At 33.8% G+C, this 25,632-nt stretch overlaps 1 protein-coding gene across 2 annotated transcripts in view; it reads left to right on the forward strand.

The window, feature by feature from the left end:
• Positions 1 to 25,632, forward strand: part of EDIL3 (EGF like repeats and discoidin domains 3) — a gene marked incomplete at both ends in the record, with an annotated part of 432,654 nt that overhangs the window by 370,195 nt on the left and 36,827 nt on the right. For both annotated transcript variants that reach the window (XM_079703476.1, XM_079703477.1), the window contains one exon: positions 20,745 to 20,900. In XM_079703476.1, coding sequence (XP_079559602.1) covers positions 20,745 to 20,900 — 156 coding nt within the window. The remainder of the gene's footprint in view (positions 1 to 20,744; positions 20,901 to 25,632) is intronic.

The raw sequence follows: 25,632 nt of genomic DNA on the forward strand, positions 1-25,632 counted from the left end.
AGGGCTGCAGTAATAAACAGAAGTTATGTGAAATGCCAAAAAATAAAATAAAGAACTTTGATTTTTAAACACTTAAATACATTAGCTTTTGTTAGGCCTAGAGTTGTTGGACAAGCAGAATTTCTTTAAAAACATTCAGAAGTTGCTTAATTATGTTACTTTTCATTTGAAGATTGAATGTGTTTTAAGGGCATATTTCACAACTGAATACATAGTGTCAATATTACTGGAGAAAATCTACCCAGCCCTCACCTCCACATACTTCTTAAGAAGTGAAAACAAATACGAAGACAATATAATACCCAAATTTAACAAAAGTTAACATCATGCCATATTTACTTCATATATATATTACATGTTTATACATATACCTATTTATAGTGAAAGGTACATTACCAAAATGTATTTACTCAAAGAAAACTGGGAACCTATATGGCCAAGAAAAATCACACACAAAAAAGAGAGAGAGGAAGAAAGTAAAAGAATCCCTCAATAGACTTACCATTGTTAAAGACATTGAGTCAGATTTTACAGCCTTCAAAAAACATATACCCTCTGTGTTTCATGAAATATTCCACACAAAAAACACAGAGAGAAAAAGGCTTCCCAAATTCTTTTATGACATCATGGTTTCCTGTTACTAAAACTGAGTGAAAGTAAAAGAAAGAAAATTATTTAGAATCTCACTTGTAAAATGGAAGAGCCTTAAATAGAACATTACTAAATGGAATCCATCAAGGTTTAAATACATTTACTAATAAAGAAGAATTTATCCCAGGAATGTATAAAATGATCAAACTTAAAAAAAGAAAACACTCAAAAAAATCTACTAATGTTATCTCCAAGATAGAAAATTAAATGTGAAGAATGTATATATCTTACTGGTAGGAATGTAAATTGATTAAATCATTTTGGAAATTGTTCAGCTTATTTATAAAATTGCACATTCATGTACTCTACAACCAAAAAATTCTACTTATAGGTACATGATCACAAAATTTCTGAGTACTGTGTATGTATACCAGGAGACAAGTACAAGAAGGTTCATAGCATTGATATTTTTCTAATTTTTTATTTTTATACAACTTTTTTTTTTCTTTTTTAAGAAAGATATTCGCCATGTATTTCTTCTTTAGGTCTTTTTAAAATTTTTATTTATTTATTTTTATATTTATTTTTGGCTGTGTTGGGCCTTCGTTTCTGTGCGAGGACTTTCTCTAGTTGTGGCAAGCGGGGGCCACTCTTCATGGCGGTGTGCGGGCCTCTCACTCTTGTGGCCTCTCTTGTTGTGGAGCACAGGCTCCAGACGTGCAGGCTCAGTAGTTGTGGCTCACGGGCCTAGGTGCTCTGCGGCATGTGGGATCTTCCCAGACCAGGGCTCGAACCCATGTCCCCTGCATTGGCAGGCAGATTCTTAACCACTGCACTACCAGGGAAGCCCTTATACAACTTTTAACAGTTATACTTCATTTACACTTATTACAAAATATAGGCTATATTGCCCATGTTTTACAATACATCCTTGTAGCCTATTTTACACCCAATAGATTGTACCTACCACTTCCCCACCCCTGTATTTACCCTCCCCTCTCTCTCCCCACTGGTAACCGATAACCACTAGTCTATTCTCTATATCTGTAAGTCTCATAACATTGATTTTAAAAGATAAAACTGGAGATAATCAAATACTCATATCAGTAGAATAGGTAAATATATTGTCTTATATGTGCACATGGAATATTACACAGTTGTTAAAATAAATATGCTTTATAAACATATAGATAGATCTTAGTAATATAATATTGAATGAAAAAGGCAAGTCCCAAAAGATTACTATATGTCATTTTTTATGAATTTTATAAACACTGAAAACTAAATATTATTTAGAGATCCTTTCATATCTAATAAAACTGTGCTTGAAAAAGCAAGGAAATAATGGGAAATGTAAGATTGAATAACCTTGGTTCAGAGAAGCAGAAAGACAGTGGAAGACACCCACATAGGTATTGGCAGTGTTATAGTTCTTGGGTTGCTTGGGTCTGTGGCTGCTCATTATGTATTAATTAATTAATTAATTAAAGGAGAAATCTGTATAATCATCTCAATATGAATAGACATATAATTTAATAATATTCAACACCTGTTCATAATTTTTAAATTCAGAAACAAACAATAGAAGGGAAAGTCCTTAATCTAATAAAATATATCTTTAAAAAACAATATCAAAAAGCATTCTCAGTGGAGAAATGTTAGACACATTCTTTTAATGTCTGGATTTTTATTGTTGGGTTACTTTTTTTTTTTTTTACTTTAAATTTTTAAAATTTTATTATGGTAAGAGCACTTAACATGAGGTCTAGCCTTTTAAATTTTGAAGCAATTTTTAAGTCAGCCATACTGTTTTGTTTTGTGTAACATCTTTATTGGAGTATAACTGCTTTACAATGGTGTGTTAGTTTCTGCTGTATAACAAAGTGAATCCATCTTGAAAATACATGATGTTGTTGTGACCTGAAAGTTTTCAAGAGAATATGTTATTTCTGAATGCTTCTTCACATTTTAACTTTCAGTCTCCCCAACAATAGTGACGTGTGTTGCTCCTAAAGCATACTCTCTACCTGATCGTTTTTGTCACTTGCTGTAACTTGTTAAAGAAAGTGTCTCTCTACAAAGGGGTTGGAGACAATGCATTATAAGTCCACAGTTTTTTAGAATACAGGGTATTAAAAAGCATATCTGGTATTTTTGCCATTAGTTTTTCTGTCCTAAACATCTTTGCTATAAGCATTTTTGCCATATTTTCACAGCATAAATAATTAGCCGTGAGACAATTTGCCATGAAAGATAAAATAACTGGTTGACAGTTTTGGGTTTGACAGTTTGGTTTCAACTGGTCGAAATGCGTTAGTGTTTCTTCCAGGCAGCGACGTTGTAGGTGGCTTTATCAAGCTGACAGATGAGGATGGTTTGCCCCAGGAGTTGGTTCCTTATTTTGAAACACTTTGCATTGGAGTAGGAGGAGGCCTAGGCCAAGGGCCTGGAAGGTACAGAGTTGACTGACCACATTTCCTACAGGACTTTGGAACATCTGTCAATGGACATATAACAGTATGTCAAGAACCAACAACAGTATAGAGGCTTTCACAATAGGATACAAATGTCAGATACAAATATGCATCCTAGTATTTGGAAACAAATACCTCTCTCAATGAAGGAAGAAGTTTTAGCAAAAAAGAAACAAGTGTGATGCCCAATAAAGAGACAAATCAACAAGCAAGAAAAAAAAAGATAACTATGAATGAAAAACTTGGAAGATAAGTGCATAGGTACAACCCACAAAAAAATCTGTTACTTGCACAGTATTGCTATGAAACTACACGCATTTTAAACGTGTTCAAATATTTTGTATTTCATAATAAAGTCTTTTTAATTTTGTTACTCATTTTTATGCATAGTGTTTATGTCCTTTTTAATTTTTTTATTTTTTATGTCCTTTTTAATGTCCCTCTTTTTAGTTATTTTTATCTTTTATGGCAAAATTGCCTGACAGCCAATTAGTTATGTGGCAGAAATGTCTGCAGCAAAGATGTCTACAGCAAAGATACTTATGGCAAAAGTGCCTAGAACCATTTAAAAGGTAGTAAATTATATTTGTGGGCTCTGTCCTAAGTGTCCCCTAAAGGGAGACTTGGAGAAGTCATTTGTGTTGGGTTAATAGTGATTCTGTTTACCATATAGAAGTGTCAAAGCTTATTTTCTGATATATAAACTAACAGTTATTTCAGCATTTCTTGAAATGTACCAGATTTTTCCATGATGGGAAAAACATGTCAAAATAACCTGTTTAGGAATGACAAGCCACAAGATAAGAGACAAATCTTGTGAGCTGGTTGAGGATGAACATTTTTTAAATTTTTGTTTTTGTTTTTATACTTCCCTGCTGACTGTTTCTGCTGTAAATTACTTTCTAAGATTATACATTTAGTGTTATTCTATCTAATAATTTCTACATGATACCTCTTTTCTTTAAATCAGTGTTTGAATTTCATTAAAATATCTTTGGATCTCAGGATCCTTAAGCACTTATATCAAATAAAAGGGAGGTATACCTCAATTTTCTGTTTCTTTCACTTCTTTTTTTTTTTCAAATTATGTTTAAAATGTCAGAAGCTTTGCACCTGAAGTCTCAGATGGAATATCAAAGATAGATATTGCAAAGATGTTCAACCACTGGGGGATGTCTCTTGAAATTCTTCACTTAAATCTATAACTGGGCCTTCAGTGAAGTGAGGTATAACTTGGAGAGTTTTAAAATCTTGAATACATATGCAAAAAAAATAAGTACATTTAATAAAATGAGTTTGTTTCAAGTGATTTATTAATTCCATACCTAATTTAACATTGTGGTTTATAAGCTATTTTACAGTAATAGAAAATATAGTGCATGAATAGTTTTAGAGTTAAAGAATGTGATTTTAAAAATATGAGATTGTTTGGAGCTGACTGCACAAAGAAATGAACCCTTGTTCTGAGACAGGAATATATACGAGCGTCCCTTAAATAAAGTGCCACTTCTAGAAAGAAGGAGAGCATGAGCATCTTGTTCACATGCAATCAAGAAGAACATATTTTTTGTGTGATGAATTGGGAGATTGGGATTGACATATATACATATATGTAGAAAATGGATAACTAATAAGAACCTGCTGTATAAAAATATAAATAAAATAAAATTCAAAAATTCAAAAAAAACACATATTTTTTGAAAGTTGTATACCCTATACTTGAGCCATATCATTATAACTGTTAGGCATATACCTATTGGGGCCTTCATTAAAGATATATCCAGACCATATTGTACTGTGGGGCTTAATTAAAATATGTTCATCAGATACTATTCAGATTTTATCAGCATTCAGCACCCAGTTTTACATTTTTCCTCTTAATAAGCTCAAAAGACCTTGGATACAGTGTTAAGGAGAATAAACAGAAAATTAATATTGGGACCTAAAGGAAAATCTTGATGAGACTGGGATTTCAAGTGTATAACAGCTGTTCCTTATTTCCACTTGGGAGCAAAACAAATGGAAATTAATGTCAATAATGGTGAAGAATATAGATAAGACATTTTACCATAAATAAATATAAAGAAATAAAACATGTTGGCTCTATGCATATTCAATGAGGGACTCTAACTGTGGCTTCTAATGAGGCTCTCTAAGATGACAATTATAATTTGTGGTGACTGGAGTTTTGATGAGCTAGATAGCCCTGCCTGCCATTTTCACCAGTCGGGCTTGTCCTTCTTATACAAATAAAATGCTGACAGTGTTACTATGTATTTGAATGAAAATAATTTGTATCCTTGTTATCCATACTACATGTACACTCTGGACAAAATATTTTTTTAATAAGTAGCCCTTTAAGGCAGTCCACTTTCTGTGTCAATGGCTCTTAACCCTATAATCTGCAGTCAGTTCTCTTCCTGCTGAGCCATCTCCCACCCTTTCCTTTCCAATCGTTTCAGAGCAATGTGCTAACGGGCTGTTTTTCAACTGTTGACATTGATGGTCCATTTTCCCGAACCATCCTGATTCCTGAGAGGCCATGCCCCTTTCTACTTTCTTTTGCAAGGACAAGGGGAGAAAAATTACATCTAGGTTTCTTTACATTGTTGTTTTAGCCTAAAAATCAATCACGATAAAATGTGCACAGGTCCAGTTAGGACTGAAAAATCTAGAATTAAGGCTCGCATGATCTGATGAAACAAAATGATGTACAGGACTCTACAGATGATTTACAAATTGTGGGAATTGCAAAGCTTTATATCAACATAAAATGCGCAGCTCCTTCAAGCAAGCATAGTACATAAAAATATGTTGTGCGTTCTTGTCAACTTTCCTACCTTTCATGGGCCTCTAAATATTTAAGATATGCAATGTGATTTGCCGTTGCAGTATACTGTATGCTGTGGATGTTTTCTTTTGAGAGTTCTCATGATTTTCATTTATTTGTCACAGAACAAGATTTATGTAAATATGCATATTGACACACATATTTGTGTATAGATGTTTTGTGCTTGTAAATGTCAGTCTATAAGATATATAATGGTTATACAAAACACAAATGCCTTTGATAAACTTATTATTCAGTGAAGTAGTTGTCAACAGCTCTTTCAAGTCAACAACCAATCAAATTCTGGCTACTGAAGTGCATGCCAGTTCAATGAATCTTTAGCTTTACAAAGAGATGCTGACAGTTTCTACGTAGGCTCTCCTCTCACTGTGCTTTCAAAACCACTAAATAAAAAACTATTTCAATTCCTACTTAAAAGTTATATTATTATTTTCTAAATTACATGCATAAATTTACCAGTAATTTTCTTTGTTTTCTACTTCATTTGGGCTTTGTCACTGCTATAATTAAAGTACCTAAATAACATTTATTGGATATAATCATGCTGTTTGATTAAAGACTTGTATTAAGTCTCCATTAACCTATTAATAATTACTCTATCAATTACAGACTAATACAATTAGTCACCACCCTGAATTATTGTTTGTGGAATAAATCAAAGTTCCCAGCCTAATCAAAATCAGGATTGAAAGGTAAATAAAGTAGATATGTTAGTTCTAATTTCTCAGGGTGATCTTATTTTTGATGAACTCAGCAGAAAATCACTTTCAGTAGCCTAATGAGAAATGTATGATTCTTTTCCCTAAAATTTCCTAAGTTTCATATTTTTCTTCACATATGTTTTAGTGTTTCTGATATAGGTTTTGGAGAAATTGGGTAATAGCTTACCTGTTAATTTGATGTCAATTTTAGTTACTTGTAAGTATAATTGTTTGAGAATATTTTTTCAAACAAAATTTGTATAGAATATTACAAAAATCTGCTCATTAAAAAAGCAGAAAATCAAGTTATTTTAATTTCTCTTTATATATCATGATTTAAGTAAATATAAGGGCATTAGATTCAATCCTTATAATAGTATTTTATTAACTCTAAATGTTTATAATTTTGGTTGTTTTTATATTTTTTTAATTTAAGTATAGTTGATTTACAATGTTTCAGGTGTACAGCAAGTTGATTCAGTTTTATATATATATATATACATATATATGTATATATGCTTTTTCAGATTCTTTTCCATTATAAGTTATTACAAGATATTGAATATAATTCCCTGTGCTATACAGTAGGTCCTTGTTGTTTATCTATTTTATATACAGTAGTGTGTGTATGTTAATCTCAAATTCCCAATTTATCCCACTCCCTCCCTTTTCCCATTGGTAACCATAAGTTTGTTTTCTGTCTGTGAGTCTGTTTCTGTTTTGTAAATAAGTTCATTTGTATCATTTTTTTTAGATTCCACATATAAGTGATATCATATGACATTTGTCTCTAACTTCACTTAGTATGATAATCTCTAGGTCCATCCATGTTGCTGCAAATGGCATTATTTCATTCTTTTTTATGGCTGAATAATATTCCATTCTATATATACACCACATCTTCTTTATCCATTCATCTGTCAATGGACATTTAGGTTGCTTGCATGTCTTGACTATTGTAAATAGTGCCACTATGAACATTGGGGTGCATGTATCTTTTGAAATTAGAGTTTTTGTCTTTTTCAGATATATGCCCAGAAGTGGGATTGCTGGATTATATGGTAACTCTATCTTTAGTTTTTTGAGTAACTTCCATACTGTTCACCACCAACTTACACTCCCACCAGTGGTGTGGGAGTGTTCCCTTTTCTCCATACCCTCTCTAGCATTTATTATTTGTAGACTTCTTGATGATGGCCATTCTGACTGTTATGAGGTGGTACTTCATTGTAGTTTTGATTCACATTTCTCTAACAATTAGTGATGTTGAGCATCTTTTCATGTCCCTGTTGGCCATCTGTATGTCTTCTTTGGAAAAATGTCTGTTTAGTTGTTCTGCCCATTTGTTTCTTGGGTTGTCTGGTTTTTGATATTGAGCTGTATGAGCCGTTTGTATAACTTTGAAATTAATCCCTTGTTGGGTGCATCGTTTGCAAGTATTTTTCTCCCATTCCGTACGTTGTCTTTTTGTTTTATTTGTGGTTTCTTTTTCTGTGCAAAAACTTTCAAGTTTAATTAGGTCCCATTTGCTTATTTTTGCTTTTATTTCCTTTACTCTAGGAGAGGGATCCAAAAAACTGTTGCTGTGATTTATGTCAAAGACTGTTCTGCCTATGTTTTAGATACTATGTTAATAGTATCCAGTCTTACATGGAGGTCTTTAGTCCATTTTGAGTTGATTTTTGCATGGGGTTTTAGAGAATGTTCTAATTTCATTCTTTTACAAGTAACTGTCCAGTTTTCCCAGCACCGCTTATTGAAGAGACTGTCCTTTCTCCTTTGTATATTCTTGCCTCCTTTGTCATAGATTAATTGACCACAATTGAGCATAAGTGCATGGGTTTATTTCTGGGCTCTCTATCCTATTCCATTGATCTATGTGTCTGTTTTTGTGCCAGTACCATACTGTTTTGATCACTGTAGCTTTGTAGTATAGTCTGAAATCAGGGTGCATAATTCCTCCAGCTCTGTTCTTCCTTCTTAAGATTGTTTTGCTATTCGGGGTCATTTGTGTTTCCATACAAATTTTAAAATTATTTGTTCTAGTTCTGTGAAAAATGCAATTGGTAATTTGATAGAGATTATATCAAATTTGTAGATTGTCTTGGGTACAATGGTAATTTTGGCAATATTGATTCTTCCAATCCAAGAACATGGTATATCTTTAAACCTGTTTGTGTGGTCTTCAATTTCTTTGTTTTTATCTTTTAAATTTCTTTGAGATTTAGTGAGAAACTCATCATAGTTGGACTTTCATCTAGAACTATTTTTACATAGAGAATTTTAGTGAAGCCTGAATGAATTTTCTCAAACATTTTTGTGAGAACTACATTTGGAAGGTTCCTCTAGAGCTGCAAAAGCAGACCTGATTTTAAATGTTCCTATGTTGAGCTTATCAGGAAATCACTTACATTATTTTATTACATTCAACTTCTCAATTGTGACTGCTGCCGCCTTTGATTCCCTTACCATCGTCCATACAGTATGCATACAAATATAAGCCAGCCGGTGACTTTCCAGGCTCTAGGCAGAGTTTCCTGTAACTACAGTGTGAGGATTCCAACATCTGAATCAGAACAGGGCTGGCCAAGACCCAGAGGCTGCCCTGTGGACCGAGGGACCTAAGGTCAGTTTACTACAGCCAGAGACTGCAAGCTGTGGTCAGCACTCTACTTCCCAATGTCCCATCACACCCATTTACCCCATAATGCAAACCTGTAAAAGTGGAATAGAGTACATGTTGGCTACATGTTAGCTCACTGAATCCTAAAATATGAAGCCATTCATTCATTATATACTTGTTGAAATACCTTGTGTATGCCAGGTGCACAGTGAACAACAGGGACAAAGGTGCCTGCCACTGTGATTTTACTTGTGATAGGAGAATGCTTTGGATTTTGTATTATCAAGAAAATAGGTTATCCTTCCTGTATGTAGAGGATAAACAGCAAGAGTAGGAGTGGTTCATCCTTCAGACCAGCTAAGCTATACTGCCTAAATGTCTGCTGGACCTTGTTAATAAGACCTTTGGCAGTGTTTATATCTGAAGGTCAGTAAGAATTCATAAAACAGCCTGATAGATGGTGAGAGACAATGGGGAATGCTTATGAGCAGTGTGCTGCCAAACACCAGGACTATTCTCTCTCTTTTCAAGTAAGGGAAAATAATACAAGATTATATCAGGCTTATTTTTTAATATGCAGAACAGGAAAAGGATAGAAATTACTCAAAAGCTATTATGAAAACTGTAAGTGTAGAAAATTTTTTACAGAAACAAATGATTAGTAGAATATATATAAACATATTTTTTCCTTGAGTAATAGAATGAGACAAAAGTTGAGATGATGAGGGAGGGATCTTAAATTATGTATTTCAAGGAAATTTAAAAATTTAGCAGTGGAAATTCCATTATGAAAAATAAAATGCGGGGCTTCCCTGGTGGCACAGTGGTTGAGAGTCTGCCTGCCGATGCAGGGGACACGGGTTCGTGCCCTGGTCCGGGAAGATCCCACATGCCACAGAGCGACTGGGCCTGTGAGCCATAGCTGCTGAGCCTGCACGTCCGGAGCCTGTGCTCCGCAATGGGAGAGGCCACAACAGTGAGAGGCCCGTGTACCCAAAAAAAAAAATAAATAAATAAAATGCAGGGCTTCCCTGGTGGTGCAGTGGTTAAGAATCTGCCTGCCAATGTAGGGGACACGGGTTCAAACCCTGGTCCAGGAAGATCCCACATGTCGTGGAGCAACTAAGCCCATGTGCCACAACTAATGAGCCTGCACTCTAGAGCCTGCGAGCCACAACTACTGAGCCCGTGCACCTAGAGCCTGAGCTCAGCAGCAAGAGAAGCCACAGCAATGAGAAGCCAACGCACTGCAACGAAGAGTAGCCCCCGCTCACTGCAACTAGACGAAGCCACACACAGCAATGAAGACCCAATGCAGCCAAAAATAAATAAATAAATTTATTTTTTTAAAATCCATAATATTGAGGATAAAGTGGAGAAACTCTGAAAATACAAGGGAGAATAATATTTTTTAATGATGAGTGAGAAAATATTATAAATAGGAAAAATTAGAAGTAAAGAGCTAGTCTTTGGATAATTGACCTTCTAGTGGGAGATACTAAAAGAAGCAGAAGCAACATTTTAAAATATAAGACCAGAAAACCTTTTGAGCGCACTTCCCTCTCCCAGGAACAAGTCTACAGCTTGAATGAATCCACTTTATTCTATACAAAAGCAATAAAAGAGACTCTCACCAAGGTATATCCTGCTATATGACGATGATGACAATGATAATTTATAGTACTAATTTCAAGAATAAAGAGCAGACCTTATAACTATCACCCAGATAGTGGGGAAAAAACAAAAATTTTAAAAATGGATTATTCAAGAAAAAGTATTGAGAAAATTACATCTTTATAAAAAATAAAGTATGAACTTTATGTCACATCACATGTACACAGAAATCCAAGATGATTTAGATGTTAAAAGGAAAGAAGAAAGGAAGGGAGAAGGGAAGGAAGGGAGGGACGTAAAGAAGAAAACTTAGAAAGAAAACCCAGAGGAAATTATAAGGGAACATGTAAATCATTTTTCACCAATCTAATTAAATAGAAGGTCTTTTTAGGCATATGAAAATATGTAATTGCAAATGGAGTGATTGATAGACTTGAGTACAGGAAAATTAAAAACTTGTGTCAAAAAAATTAAATGACATAGCAAATTAGGAAAAAAATGTAATAAATATAACAGAAGCCAATATTGATGCTATATAATTCTTTAAAAGCAACAAGAAAATCCCTAATCCCAGAAGTAATAAAGGATACTAATGAGACATTAATAATAATATACATTATTAATGAGACTGAATAATTAGAATGCAAATGAAATGCCACTTTTCACCATTTATATACATTAAATATAAAAATGCCATTTTTCAAATTGTAAAAAATATAGAATTATATAAAACATAGGACTAGTGAGTATGTAGAGAAAAAATTATCATATACCACAGTTGGAAGTGTATAATTTTTCCAGAAACAAATGAAACAATGTATACACCACATTTCAAATGACAGGTCCTTCATGACGATAAGGAAACAGTTGCACCAACGAGCAAAGATAAATACACATAGGAGTTCATTTTAGGTTTTTACCAATGAAGAAGAATTAGAAACAAAAATTTTAAAATATCAGTAGTGGACTGGTTAAATAATTTTCATATTTATTTCTGTATCTGTGAGCCTGTTACACAGCCATTACAAAGTATTATTATTATTTAGATATAAAAATATACACATGCAAATTATAAAACCACATTCATACTGTGAGCTTATTTTCATGAAGATAGATATATGGGAATAGGAAATGTCTGCAAATATGAATATTAAGATGTCAACAAGAATTAACTCTAGATAATAGAGTTTTGGTTATTTTATCTGGATTCCTTATATCTCTTCATACCATCTGAAATAATCACAACTGTTTATTACTTTTATGTTTAGGCAATAATCCTATTTTCCATATTCTCTGACCAAATTCTATTAATTTATCCTATGTATTGGGTTAGCCAAAAAGTTCATTTGGATTTTTCCATAAGATGTTATGGAAAAACCCAAACAAAAACTTTTTGGCCAACCCAATAAATGAGATTATGTGGCCAAATGAAAGGACTAGGATTTTATGAATGTTTTAATTTTAATAGAAAATTTAAGGATACAGGGAGGAATAAATGTTTTACAGTAAATAAATGATTGTGATAAACTCTTGAAATGACTTGTTAGGATAAAAAAAGTCTTAAAAATAGTTTATTGACATAGAGAATTACTAGTGAAATATTAAGAAAAAAAAGGAATAAATTGACATGCAAATGTGGACTAAAGTGCAACCAACACCTGGTAACCAATAATATTGTTCAAATGCCAAATACAACAAATTTGTCTAAAATATCCACATTTAAGGGGTATGAAAATCATTGATTGTATCTGATGGTAAGACAGAGCTGTTTTTTAATATTCTCTGTATTTCTTAATTTTTATTCTTAGCATGTATTTTATATTGAGAAAGATTATTAAAATAACAATATTACATATAAAATATTCATAATTATTCTGCCTCCCATCCTCAGTTAAGATAAGCAGTTGAACTACCTGCATGACTCTAAACAAACTCTTTTAAAAAGTTCATAGTTATGAGCTGACAGCAATCATGGGGTGCAGCTCAGGTTGACATATGCAGTTATGTTATAATTGTAGATAATTGTTAAATATGGAATTATCTCAATTTTGAATCCAGGGCAGATCATTCCTGGATATTTGGAATGTCTACAATATGTCTGATATGCTGCAAAACACACTCCTGAGCATAAAAAGTTTGTTCATGGCATCAAACATATATCATGCTTGGTTTTACATGTAAAAGGCACACTAGAAAACATCAATAAAACAGAACATTCCCTCTCTCTTTGAAAGGTTATTTTATAGTATATATTTTTTGTATTAGTGTTCATAATTTTAAAATGCAATATAGGAAAAGCAATTGCTTTATTAAATGTTTTTAAATATTATTGGAAACTAAAACTTTTTTTAGTAAGAGGAGGAATGCAATCATGGGTGCTGGAATGAGTGTATTATGAGGCCTCAATAGTATTTTAAGGATTCTAAATCCATAATCTTAGAGCTACTAACTTGTATGAGATACAGGGACTGGATAATATTTCATCATAAGTTGATCACATTGACTAGTTAGCCTGCAAATATGGAGTAAAAGTGTGACCAGTATCTGATAACCAAAAATGTTGTCCAAATGTCAAGTATAGTTAATTACAGGCGTACCTTGGAGATATTGTGGGATCAATTCCAGACCTGTGCAATAAAGCAAGTCACATGAATTTTTCTGTTTTCCAGTACATATAAAAGTTATGTTTATAACTGTAGTCTATTAAGTGTGTGATGGCATTATGTCTAAAAATATAACATGACATACCTTAGTTAAAAAATATTGCTAAAAAATACTCATCTTCTGAGACTTTAGTGAGTCATAATAGTAACATCAAAGATCACTGATCACAGATCACCATAACAAATATAACAATGAAAAGTTTGAAATATTGCAAGTACCAAAATGTGACACAGAAACACAAAGTGAGCAAATGCTGTTGGAGAAATGGTGCGATAGACTTGCTCGACACAGGGTTACCACAAACCTTCAGTACATAAGAAATGCGATATTTGCAAAGTGCAATAAAACAAAGTATGCCTTTATGTGCTTTAAATGTGGCTACAATTATATAGAATTGTTTCATGTAATGTTAAGGTAAAAACTTCTATATTGAAACCAAAAAGTCTAAATATTTTGCCTATAATTTAATTATTAAATATAGATAATTATATTAGCTTCAAAGTTATTTCTGCTTAATGAGTTAATTTTACAAAGCTCCTTGAAGTTATAAAATCCATAATCCAAAATAACTGATATAACATAAAAGCAAAAACTAGAGCATTGTAGATGTAGCAGAGCACCATATTTCTGTGATAAATCTCTTTGGTCTTTTTGTTCACTTTTTTTAAACACCTATTTATATTGCTTTTCATTTTCTTCACCCCTTTAAGAACATCTCCATGAAAATCAGCAGGCTTTCCTTGGTCTGCCTTGTCTCCTCCCAGGGAGCCATCTGTCAGGGTGTTATGCAGATAATCTGAAATGTAGTTCATCTTGACCTTTTTCAAACAAATGCTCTTAGTTTTTCTACACTGTTTTTCTAAGCTAGACACTCTAAAAATATGTATGCTTTGCTAAAACATTGTAGGATGTTTTACAACAAAAAAAGGTATATTCCTATATAACACTCATGCAATACTTTTTTCTTTACTTATATATCACTTAAGCCTCTTTCTATATAGCTCCTTCTTTTTTCACTCTTATAATTAAAGGAAAACAAATCACCCACTATAATTTGGAGTCTAATTTTCTCTTAATATTTTTTAATTTAATTTTTATTTTATATTGTAGTATAGTTGATTTACGATGTTGTGTTAGTTTCAGGTGTACCACAAAGTGATTCAGTTATAAATATACATATAACCATTCTTTCCCAGATTCGTTGCCTATATAGGTTTTTACAGAATATTGAGTAGAGTTCCCTGTGCTATATAGTAGGTCCTTGCTGATTATCTATTTTATATATAGTAGTGTGTATATGTTAATCCCAAACTCCTAATTTATCCCTCCCCCCACCTTTCCGCTTTGATAACCATAAGTTTGTTTTGAAGTCTGTGAGTCTGTTTTTGTTTTGTAAATAAGTTCCTTTGTATCATTTCTTTTGGATTTCACATATAAGTGATATCATAAGATATTTGTTTTTGACTTACTTCATTTAGTATGATAATCTCCAGGTCCATCCATGTTGCTGCCAATGGCATTATTTCACTCTTTTATGGCTGAGTAATATTCCATTGTATATATGTACCACATCTTTATTCATTCCTCTATCAGTGGACATATATGTTGCTTCCATCTCTTGGCTATTTTAAATAGTGCTGCCCTGAACATTGGGGTGCATGTATCTTTTCAAATTGGAGTTTTCTCCAGATATACCCAGGAGTGGGATTGATGGATCATATGGTAACTCTATTTTCAGTTTTTTAAGGAACACTCAATACTGTTCTCCATAGTGACTGTACCAATTTACATTTCCACCAACAGTGTAGGATTTCCTTTTTCTCCACACCTTCTCCAGCATTTATTATTTGAAGACTTTTTGATGATGGCCATTCTGACCAATGTGAGGTGATACCTCACTGTATTTTTGATTCACATCTCTCTAACAATTAGCGATGTTGAGCATCTTTTCACGTGCTTTTTGGCCATCTGTATGTCTTCTTTGGAGAAATGTCTATTTAGCTCTTCTGCCCATTTTTTTAATTTGGTGTTTGTTGTTTTGATATTGAACTGCATGAGCTGTTTATATATTTTGGAGATTAAGCACTTTTTGGTTGCATCATTTGCAAATATTTTCTCCCATTCTGTGAGTTGTCCTTTCATTTTGTTTATGGCTTCCTTTGGTGTGCAAAAGCTTTTAAGTTTAATTAGGTCCCATTTGTTTATCTTTGTTTTTATTTTCATACTCTAGGAGATGGATCAAAGAAGATATTGCTGCAATTTATGTCAAAGAGTGTTCTGCCTGTGTTTTCCTCTAAGAATTTTATAGTATCCACTCTTACATTTAGGTCTTTAATCCATTTTGAGTTTATTTTTGTGTAAGGTGTTAGAGAATATTCTAATTTCATTCTTTTACATGTAGCTGTCCAGTTTCCCCAGCACCACTTATTGAAGAGACTGTCTCTGCTCCATTGTATATTCTTGCCTCCTTTGTTGTAGATTAATTGACCATAGGTGCCTGGGTTTATTTCTGAGCCTTCTATCCTATTCCATTGATCTATATTTCTCTTTTTCTGCCAGTACCACACTGTTTTGATGACTGTAGCTTTGTAGTATAGTGCAAAGTCAGGGAGCCTGATTACTCCAGCTCCATTTTTCTTTCTTAGGATTGATTTGGCTATATGGGGTCTTTTCTGTTTCCACACAAAATTTTTTGGTCTAAGTCTGTGAAAGATGCCATTGGTAATTTGATAGGGATTGCATTGCATATGTAGATTTTATTGGGGAGTAGAGTCATTTTCACAATATTGATTCTTCCAATCCAAGAACATGGTATATTTTTCCATCTGTTTGTGTCATCTTCGATTTCTTTCATCAGCATCTTATAGTTTTCAGAGTACAGGTCTTTTGCCTCCTTAAGTAGGTTTATTCCTAAGTATTTTATTCTTTTTGATGCGATGGTAAATGGGATTGTTTCCTTAATTTCTCTTTCTGATCTTTGGTTGTTAGTATATAGAAATGCAACAGATTTCTGTGTATTACTTTTGTATCCTGCAACTTTACTGAGTTCATTGATGGGCTCTAGTAGTTTTCTGATAGCATCTTTAGGATTTTCTATGTATACTATCATGTCATCTGCAAAGAGTGAGACCATTTCCCTCCTGTAATAAAATCTTAATATTTAAATAGAGATGCACAACATTCCATAAAGTTAATTATATCCTTAATTACCCATTTCACCCATAAATGTGAATTTTAGTTACTCAATATTTTCTCTACTTTCAGTAAAGATGAAATGACTGACTTTGTGTACATCCTGAGAAGCTGGCCAAAATATGCTATGATCAAGAAGTTGCTTCTAGGACAATCTGGCCACCCGATTTCCCTGTTTCCATATTTATGTTACTAAAAGGTACTCTGAGACCAATATTAGATTCTTCCCCCAGATTTATTCATTGTTTGTTTGTTAACAAAGTTTTAATACTCCTATATATTATTTTACACACTTATATATTAACTCATCTTATCCTCATAAAATCCTTAAAATCCTAATAAAGGGACTATTCTCATTTTTTCAAATGAGGATATTGAGCTGTAGAGAGGTAAAGTAGCTTGCCCAAAGGCATATAGCTAGTAAGGGTAGAGCCAGTTTGTGAACCCAGACCATTCAGCTCTACTAGAATAGGCTGGCTTTCACAATCACATTCCTGCAGATTGGAGAGGATTTTTAACTAGTTGCCTTCCCAATAAAAATTGTTGGTACAACTATGATGATGTTTCCTTAACCAGTAATGCCATGTAGAGAAACAAGAGGAAAGCAACTAGCATTTTCTGCTGTGATACACTGCAGCATCCTTAGCCATGGGTTGGTTTTGTCTGCAGAACATACTTTGGAAGTAGCTCCAGCTTAATCCAGCAAAACCTTTATTGAGGACAGTTACATGTTAGGTACTTTTTTTTTTTTTTTTTTAGCGGTACGCGGGCCTCTCAGTGCTGTGGCCTCTCCCGTTGCGGAGCACAGGCTCTGGATGCGCAGGCTCAGCGGCCATGGCTCACGGGCCCAGCCGCTCCGCGGCATGTGGGATCTTCCCAGACCGGGACACAAACCCGTGTCCCCTACATCGGCAGGCGGACTCTCAACCACTGCACCACCAGGGAAGCCCCATGTTAGGTACTTTTAATGCAGATCCGGACATGAAGTGCAGTGCGTTAAGCCAAATGTCTACCCATGTCCCAGCTTAGTGCCCTAAATAACCTGCTCTATCTGAGCCAAACCTTGGGAGGTGAGGGTCTAAAATAGCAGAATCATATTTGCAGTACAACTTTAACTCAGAAAATCTGCAAGAGGACAGAGTGGTCCTGGGCCAGGGGTAGGCATAGGTCCAGAAGAGTGGGCTTTTCTGGGATCATCCTGTATGATGAACATGAGAGTGATGTGTCCTTCCAGTGTGTCGCAGAGTGAGATCTGTACATCCCTGTTGTAACAACCTCATGTTAAGTGTGGGATGCTGATTATTTTTATACTGAAAGAAGGTTTGCTTAGGTCTGGTATTCTAAGTTTATAATGTAGCAAATTTTAGGACCAAACCCAGCTTGAAACAGATTGCTGACTATTTAAATAGAGGAGTTGACTTAACTGGAACAAAAAAGAAAAACATTTCTGGATCAAAAAAAAAAAAAAAGCTGGAGAAGGGGAGCTGTTAAAGTGGGAGAAAAACAGATCTGTTAGAAAGAGCCAAGACACACAACTTAAGGAGAAAACATCTCCACCCAGCAGGAAACCCTGACTTTAAGAAATGCCACTGAAAAAGAAATGCTCCAAGACTCCTCACTGCATCATCTTAGCTTAGGACTTATAGACATTTAGGCACTGAAGAATCCACTGGAGGTATTCTTGGTGTCAGTTTGAGTTCCTGTATGTTTACAGCCTTGATGACAACACAGTGACTCAGAGTACTGTAAGACTTTTTTTCCATTTATTGTCAGTAACACTAAGAGCACTTTGAAGACCAGTGGCTAGGCCTAGACGTTTCTGCGCAATTAGATTTGGATTTAGTACAGCAAAAGCAATCCATATTTTTAAGCCTAGACAGCTAAAGAACAGAGAGGAAATTCATGTTTAAAGACAGGGCTCTCATGATATTGTAAAGCCCGGATTGCTTTTGTTTGGGGCTTAGAGGGCTGTACGTTTGATGAGTGTGGTGAGAAAGCTTTGAGATTCTTCAGAAATTTCTGAAATAGTCACAGAGAATGGGAAGAAATCATTGAGTGAGAATCCATATGCAGAACTATGAATCAGAAAGACATGGATTTGAATCTGGGATCCTCCCTTTACTGACTGTTGATCTTTGCATCTCATGTCATGTTATGTTACCTCCCTAGCAACTGTTCCCTCTAAAGTGGAGATGATATCCTACCAGAAAAGAGTATTAAGAGGAGTCACTGAAGACATACCACAAAGCATTTATCATTATGTGAGGCAGCAACAGTTTCCTTCCCAGGATATCATAATTTTGCCATCCTGCATTGCCGCTGGACACGCAAGATATTTTAAGTGACATAATACATGTTTGGAAAGTAGTAACAACATTATATTTTATAATTTTTTATAAACTTTCTACAATGTTTTAATAAAGCATTAAGGGTGGTTTTCTGTCTTAATCCATTGTCCAGCTTGAGCCTAGTGTCTTTGATGAATGTTACAAAAAGAGGGCGGGCTTCCCTGGTGGCGCAGTGGTTGGGAGTCCGCCTGCCGGTGCAGGGGATACGGGTTCGTGCCCCGGTCTGGGAGGATCCCGCATGCCGTGGAGCGGCCGGGCCCGTGAGCCGTGGCTGCTGAGCCTGCGCGTCCGGAGCCTGTGCTCCACTACGGGAGGGGCCACGGCAGTGAGAGGCCCGCGTACTGCCAAAAAAAAAAAAAAAAAAAAGAGGGCAAAAAGCCCATGTGAATCTTTTAAGAAATATAATCTTATGCCATAAAACACTGGGAACTTTTTCATATCTTTATTGATGAGCATCTATGTCACTTAATATGGTCTATTCAATGCAGTCTCCCTAGACCCCTCTTCTCATTGATGGCCTTTGTCTGACCCATGACTGTCTATTTGTAGCCACAAACATCTCTCAGGATGGAGAACCTGAAATAGAAACAAAAGGTCATAGTGGTTGAAAGCCACTAAGGTCACACATGAGATCATGACAGTTGAATATGATAAGATCAAGGATGTAGCAGTGCAGTTAGTCATAGGAAGTAGGAAGAAGTAGGTGGCTATTGTGGGAGGAGAGAGGAAGTTATAGATCAAGGAACATTAGTACAGCAAATGGTAAAGGTCTTAATAGGAATTGTCCACATGGAAAACAAAGTTTCCTATAATTTTTCTTTTAATTAGCATCATAAGATATAAGAGAAGATGCATGAATTAGAGAACAAAGAGGGGAAATACTATTCAATGTTATGTTTTCTTCTTTGATGAAAATCATTCCTATCTTTTGCATTTCAGTGTTGCAGTTGATGAATTCAATGCTTACTAAATCACCGTGGGTCTTATGCCCTTTAATATATATTTTGCAACAATGAGCACATTATGAGCACAGATCCCACAGGTCATGGATGCATATTTTAATTCTCTCTCATTTTTGAAGAATACTTGACTTCCTCCTCAACAGTTTTAGGGTTGTAGTTATCTGAAAGATGATTTTCATTGGCCAATGATTACTATTACTCAATTATATATAACTGAACTGATTAAAATTCATGGAAGCAGGGTTGACTTTTTAATGCTTAATTAGGAAACATCAAATTTTTTTGTTCCTGATGTGTACACAGCTATAATTTTTATTACTATAAAATTGACCAATAAAGTCAGAAAATTGATTTATAAGCACAGACTCTGGGAGATGATGATCAGTCTTGAAAAGATCAGCCTTGCCAGTTCTGTACTATCTCAATTACACAAAAACCACATGCTAGATGAGTCAGTTTAATATAAAATTGATTGGTAGACTGAAAAGACCACCACTTTATTTAAAAATGTTCAAAATGGTTGTTCAAATTTTCAGCCAGGTTTACCCAGTGGCATAATCAAAATCACATGCCAATAATAGACTCAGTCTTCTATTTCAAAATACAAATAATCAAGTGGATTTTTGGCTTTAGCATATATATTTCTTAATCTGAGTTCAAAAGAATTGCAAATTTATAATGGACTCTATCATGGCATTTGAATTATGTCTTTTCCTTTTTGTAGGTGGATCTTCTGGTCCCTACCAAAGTGACTGGCATTATTACACAAGGAGCTAAAGATTTTGGTCATGTGCAGTTTGTAGGCTCCTACAAACTAGCTTACAGCAATGATGGAGAACACTGGACAGTATACCAGGATGAAAAGCAAAGAAAAGATAAGGTAAGTCATTCTGGTGGTTTGATGACATACAGAAGCAGAGGATCAAATTGTTTAACATTTTTTATTTCCTTGATTATTTTGATAATTAGGAATTGTAGAATTATAATTATAGAAGTGAACAGATTTGTTGATTATATTAATTCATTGAAATTAAAATAGGGATGTTTCTCTGCTCAGTTTCCTTGATTGTGTTTTAATTCATGGATTAATGAATTTGACCTGCAAAATCTGTGTTTTAATATTATAATGATCATTATATATTGATGCACTTAAACTTCTACCGTATGATCTCTAATTGTTTTGCTAAAAGTTCTTACTATGTTGAACATCTTTGTATCTACTGGTAGCTACTGGTCTGAATGTCTCTGGGATTCTGCAGAATGAAAGGGCTCAAGGGTAATATCAATAACTAATAGGATCAGATGTTAAAATATGGCCTTAGATTAATGAAATTGAATGAATTTGTTGCTTAGATTCTGTGCAAAGAACTGTACCTTTCTGAAGACATCAGTAGAAACGTAATCTCTTATTTCAGTGATATCGGGGAAAATATAATACACTTTCATACATGTTAAGCATTTCTGAGTTAATAATGATTTTTCCATTTCATGTAACCCCTTTATTTCCTTACTGTTGTTGTATTATTAACCAATAGAAAGGTTGGGAATATCTTTCTTTCTTCAAGTATCCAAGGTATTAATTTAATTTTCCCAGAAATACCAAGACTGGAGTGACTATTTCAATGAGACTATAAAGTATGAATTCAGTTCACACAAAATTTATTTTAGGGGAGATGTGTTTTAGGTTAAGATTACAAAACCACAACTCTTTACCTTTTAATGTCTCAGAATATGCCCATTTAGCATCTCAGGACAGACATATTCACTTAACATCTCAGAACACACACACATTTTGCGTTTTAACATCTCAGAAATTGGTGTATCTCAATGTCACAATCTAATAGTCCTTACTATTTTCTAGAAGAATGTAAAATAATGGCATGTTTTATAATCAGTGGCTTCTTAGATTGAATGAATATTGAGTATTTTGTAACAATGTCTTCAAAATTTTGAGGTGTAGACAAGTATCTGCTATGATTTACAGCAAATGACTATTTCAGTTCTTGTTTTCACCTTTTACAGTAGGCATTTTGATGTGTAAAGAATGCAAATATATTCCATAAGATGAAATTTTCTAAACTTCATAAATTATACAGTTCTTGAAATTAATTTTAAGATAAGTATTCTCATCTATAATCCATGTGCAGTATTCACTGAAAAGCACATTTGTAATATTTAAATCCTTATATAACTTGATTTAGGGAAGAGGTGTAAACCATTGTGCTGGTGAAATACTTCTTGTCTCCATTTATATTAAGCATATGATTTAATGATTATTTGTGAATCATTTTTAAAATTTCCCTAATTGATAGACTGGGCATTGTTATTTATGCATTTTATTTCATTATCTCAGTCTGAAATGTACATAAAACCTTGTGTCAAGTTGGCCAAGTGACTAGATAGTGTTGTTCAGGTTTTCTATATCCTCCCTGATTTTCTAGCTTCTTGTACTAAAAATTCCAGAGAGAGCAATGTGGAAATCTCCAACTCTAACCATTGATTTCTCTATTTCTCCTGGCAGTTATTGGTATTTGCTTCATGTATTTTGAAAGTCTGTTGAAAGATATATGAATGATTAGGGTTGTAATGTCCTCTTAATCAAATAACTCTTTTATTATTAGAAGATGACCTTCTTTATTCCTGGTGGTATTTTTGCTCTGAAACCTACTTTGCTGCTATTCATAGAGGTACTCTAGCTTCCTTTTGATTAGTACTACATTGGTATATGTTTTCTCCATCCTTTTACTTCTAACTATTTCTACTTTATATTTAAAATGCATTTTTTCTATGCAGCATATAATTGTTTCCTTTTTTCCAATTCAACTATCTCTGCTTTTTAACTGGAGCATTTAGAGCATTTATATTTATATGAGTATTGAAGTAATTGGGTATAAGTCTATCATCTTGCTATTTATTTGCTATATGTCTCGTCTTTTCTTTCATTTTTTCCTATTTTCAGCCTTCCTTTGAATTAATTGAATTTTTTAGTTATTCCATTGTGCTTCATTTGTTGACTTATTTGCTATAACTTTTTTGTTATTTTAGTCATTGCTTTCGGTTTTGTAATATACATTTTAAACTTATTGAGTCTACCTTCAAATTAATGTAGAGCCCCGGAAACATACCTCCATAAGCACTAGCAAAATAGATTATAGTTATAAATCCGTGTACTTAAGAGCCACACTTACTATAACACATGATCTTGCCATTCCCCAAATAAGCCTTATTGTAAAGAAAGAAAAAGACTCCCATTAGGCAAGTTGGAAAGTCATGAGAGTAAACTGACACGTTCAGTGAAAAGGATGTAAGCCAGAATCCTCATGTGAGACAATAAGTCACGTCATCTATCCAATGTAAAATTTCTGAAAAAATAAACCATTTTAGAATTATAAATATGACAGTTGGCTAAACTCAGTCAATATAACTGTTAGTTTTAAAATTAAATTTAGCCAGGCTGTTTTTAATATTATAATTAGTTTGGTACATTGAAGAAATACCTTAATAAGTTTACTATTTATTACCAAAGGAAACAACTAACACCAATAAACAATACATAGAATGCTGCAGTTGCTATTATAATAAAGAAATACTTTATGTATAAGAAGGAAATGCAGGACATAAACATCTCCATTCCTACAGAGAAGGAAATTTTATAAAATAAATGAGAAAATGCATTGCATGAGTTCTTTCAGCACTTGGAAATACAGGCATTTTACACACACACACACACACGTATATACACATATATATCCCAATCAAAATATATGTTTATATATATATACAAGTGATTATTATGCTTTGTTGTTATTATTACTAGGAATTTAGGTATCATTTCATATATTCTTTATAGAAGTGCTCTTCTTCTTTCCAGAGGTCCTATACAACTCATTAATTAATTTTTCTAAAGTTGAATAAGCCATCTTCTATTCATTCTTAGTATCATTTGTGTCTTGTTTTCCATGGTTGCTTTCCACAAGGGAAAAAAGTCTTCAATATTTAAAAGTGTAATTCAACTACAAGCTTTCCTGGAGATAAATATAATAAATGAATTGAGTGTTTCAGGGCAAAATATATGCCTGTGAGATGTTTCATATATGCAAATTTCAAAAGGAAATATTTACAAGGTTTTCTTTTCTTTTTTTTTTTTTTTTTAAACACCCAATGTTCTCCAAATGCCCTTTGGAGCTTTCTGTTTTTGATCGAGCATCCAATTAAGATTCACATGAGGTATTTATCATATCTCTTTAGTCTCCTTTAGAGTAATTCTCTTGTCATTTTTTTCTTCCAAAACATGGGCATTTTTAAGAGTCTAGGCCAGATGTCTTGCACAGGTCTCACAGTGTGGTTTCATCTGTTTCCTCATGATTTTTTTTTCTTTGAATTTTATTTTATTTATTTTTTATACAGCAGGCTCTTATTAGTTATCTATTTATACATAATTAGTGTATATATGTCCAATGCATCCCACCACAATCACCACCCCCCACCACTTTCCCCCTTGGTGTCCATATATTTGTTCTCTACAACCATGTCTCTATTTCTGCTTTGCAAACTGGTTCATCTGTACTATTTTTCTAGATTCCACATATATGCATTAATATACATTTGTTTTTCTCTTTCTGACTTACTTCACTCTGTATGACAGTCTCTAGGTCCATCCACCTCTCTACAAATGACCCAATTTCGTTCCTTTTTATGGCTGAGTAACATTCCACTGCATATATGTACCACACCTTCTTTATCCATTCGTCTGTCGATGGGCATTTAGGTTGCTTCCATGACATGGCTATTGTAAATAGTGCTACAGTGAACATAGGGGTGCATGTGTCTTTTGGAATTATGTTTTTTTCTGGGTATATGCCCAGTAGTGGGATGCTGGGTCATATGGTAATTCTATTTTTAGTATTTTAAGGAATGTCCATACTGTTCTCCATAGTGGCTGTATCCATTTACATTCCCACCAACAGTGCAAGAGCGTTCCCTTTTCTCCAAACCCTCTCCAGCATTTATTGTTTGTAGATTTTTTGGTGATGCCCATTCCAACTGTTGTGAGGTGATACCTCATTGTAGTTTTGATTTGCATTTCTCTAATAATTAGTGATGTTGAGCAGCTTTTCATGTGCCTCTTGACCATCTGTATGTCTTCCTTAGTGAAATGTCTATTTAGGTCTTCTGCCCATTTTTTGATTCGGTTTTTTGTCTTTTTAATATTGAGCTGCATGAGCTGTTTATATATTTTGGAGATTAATCCTTTGTCCATTGATTTGTTTGCAAATATTTTCTCACATTCTGAGGGCTGTCTTTGTCTTGTTTATAGTTTCCTTTGCTGTGCAAAAGCTTTTAAGTTTCATTAGGTCCCATTTGTTTATTTTAGTTTTTATTTCCATTACTCTAGGAGTTGGGTCAAAAAAGATCTTGCTGTGATTTATGTCATAGAGTGTTCTTCCTTTGTTTTCCTCTAAGAGTTTTATAGTATCTGATCCTACATTTAGGTCTGTAATACATTTTGAGTTTATTTTTGTATATGGTGTTAGGGAGTGTTCTAATTTCATTCTTTTACATGTAGCTGTCCAGTTTTCCCAGCACCACTTATTGAAGAGGCTGTCTTTTCT

This window comes from Hyperoodon ampullatus (genome assembly GCF_949752795.1).
Source record: "Hyperoodon ampullatus genome assembly, chromosome: 4".
NCBI classification, from domain to species: Eukaryota; Metazoa; Chordata; class Mammalia; order Artiodactyla; family Ziphiidae; genus Hyperoodon; species Hyperoodon ampullatus.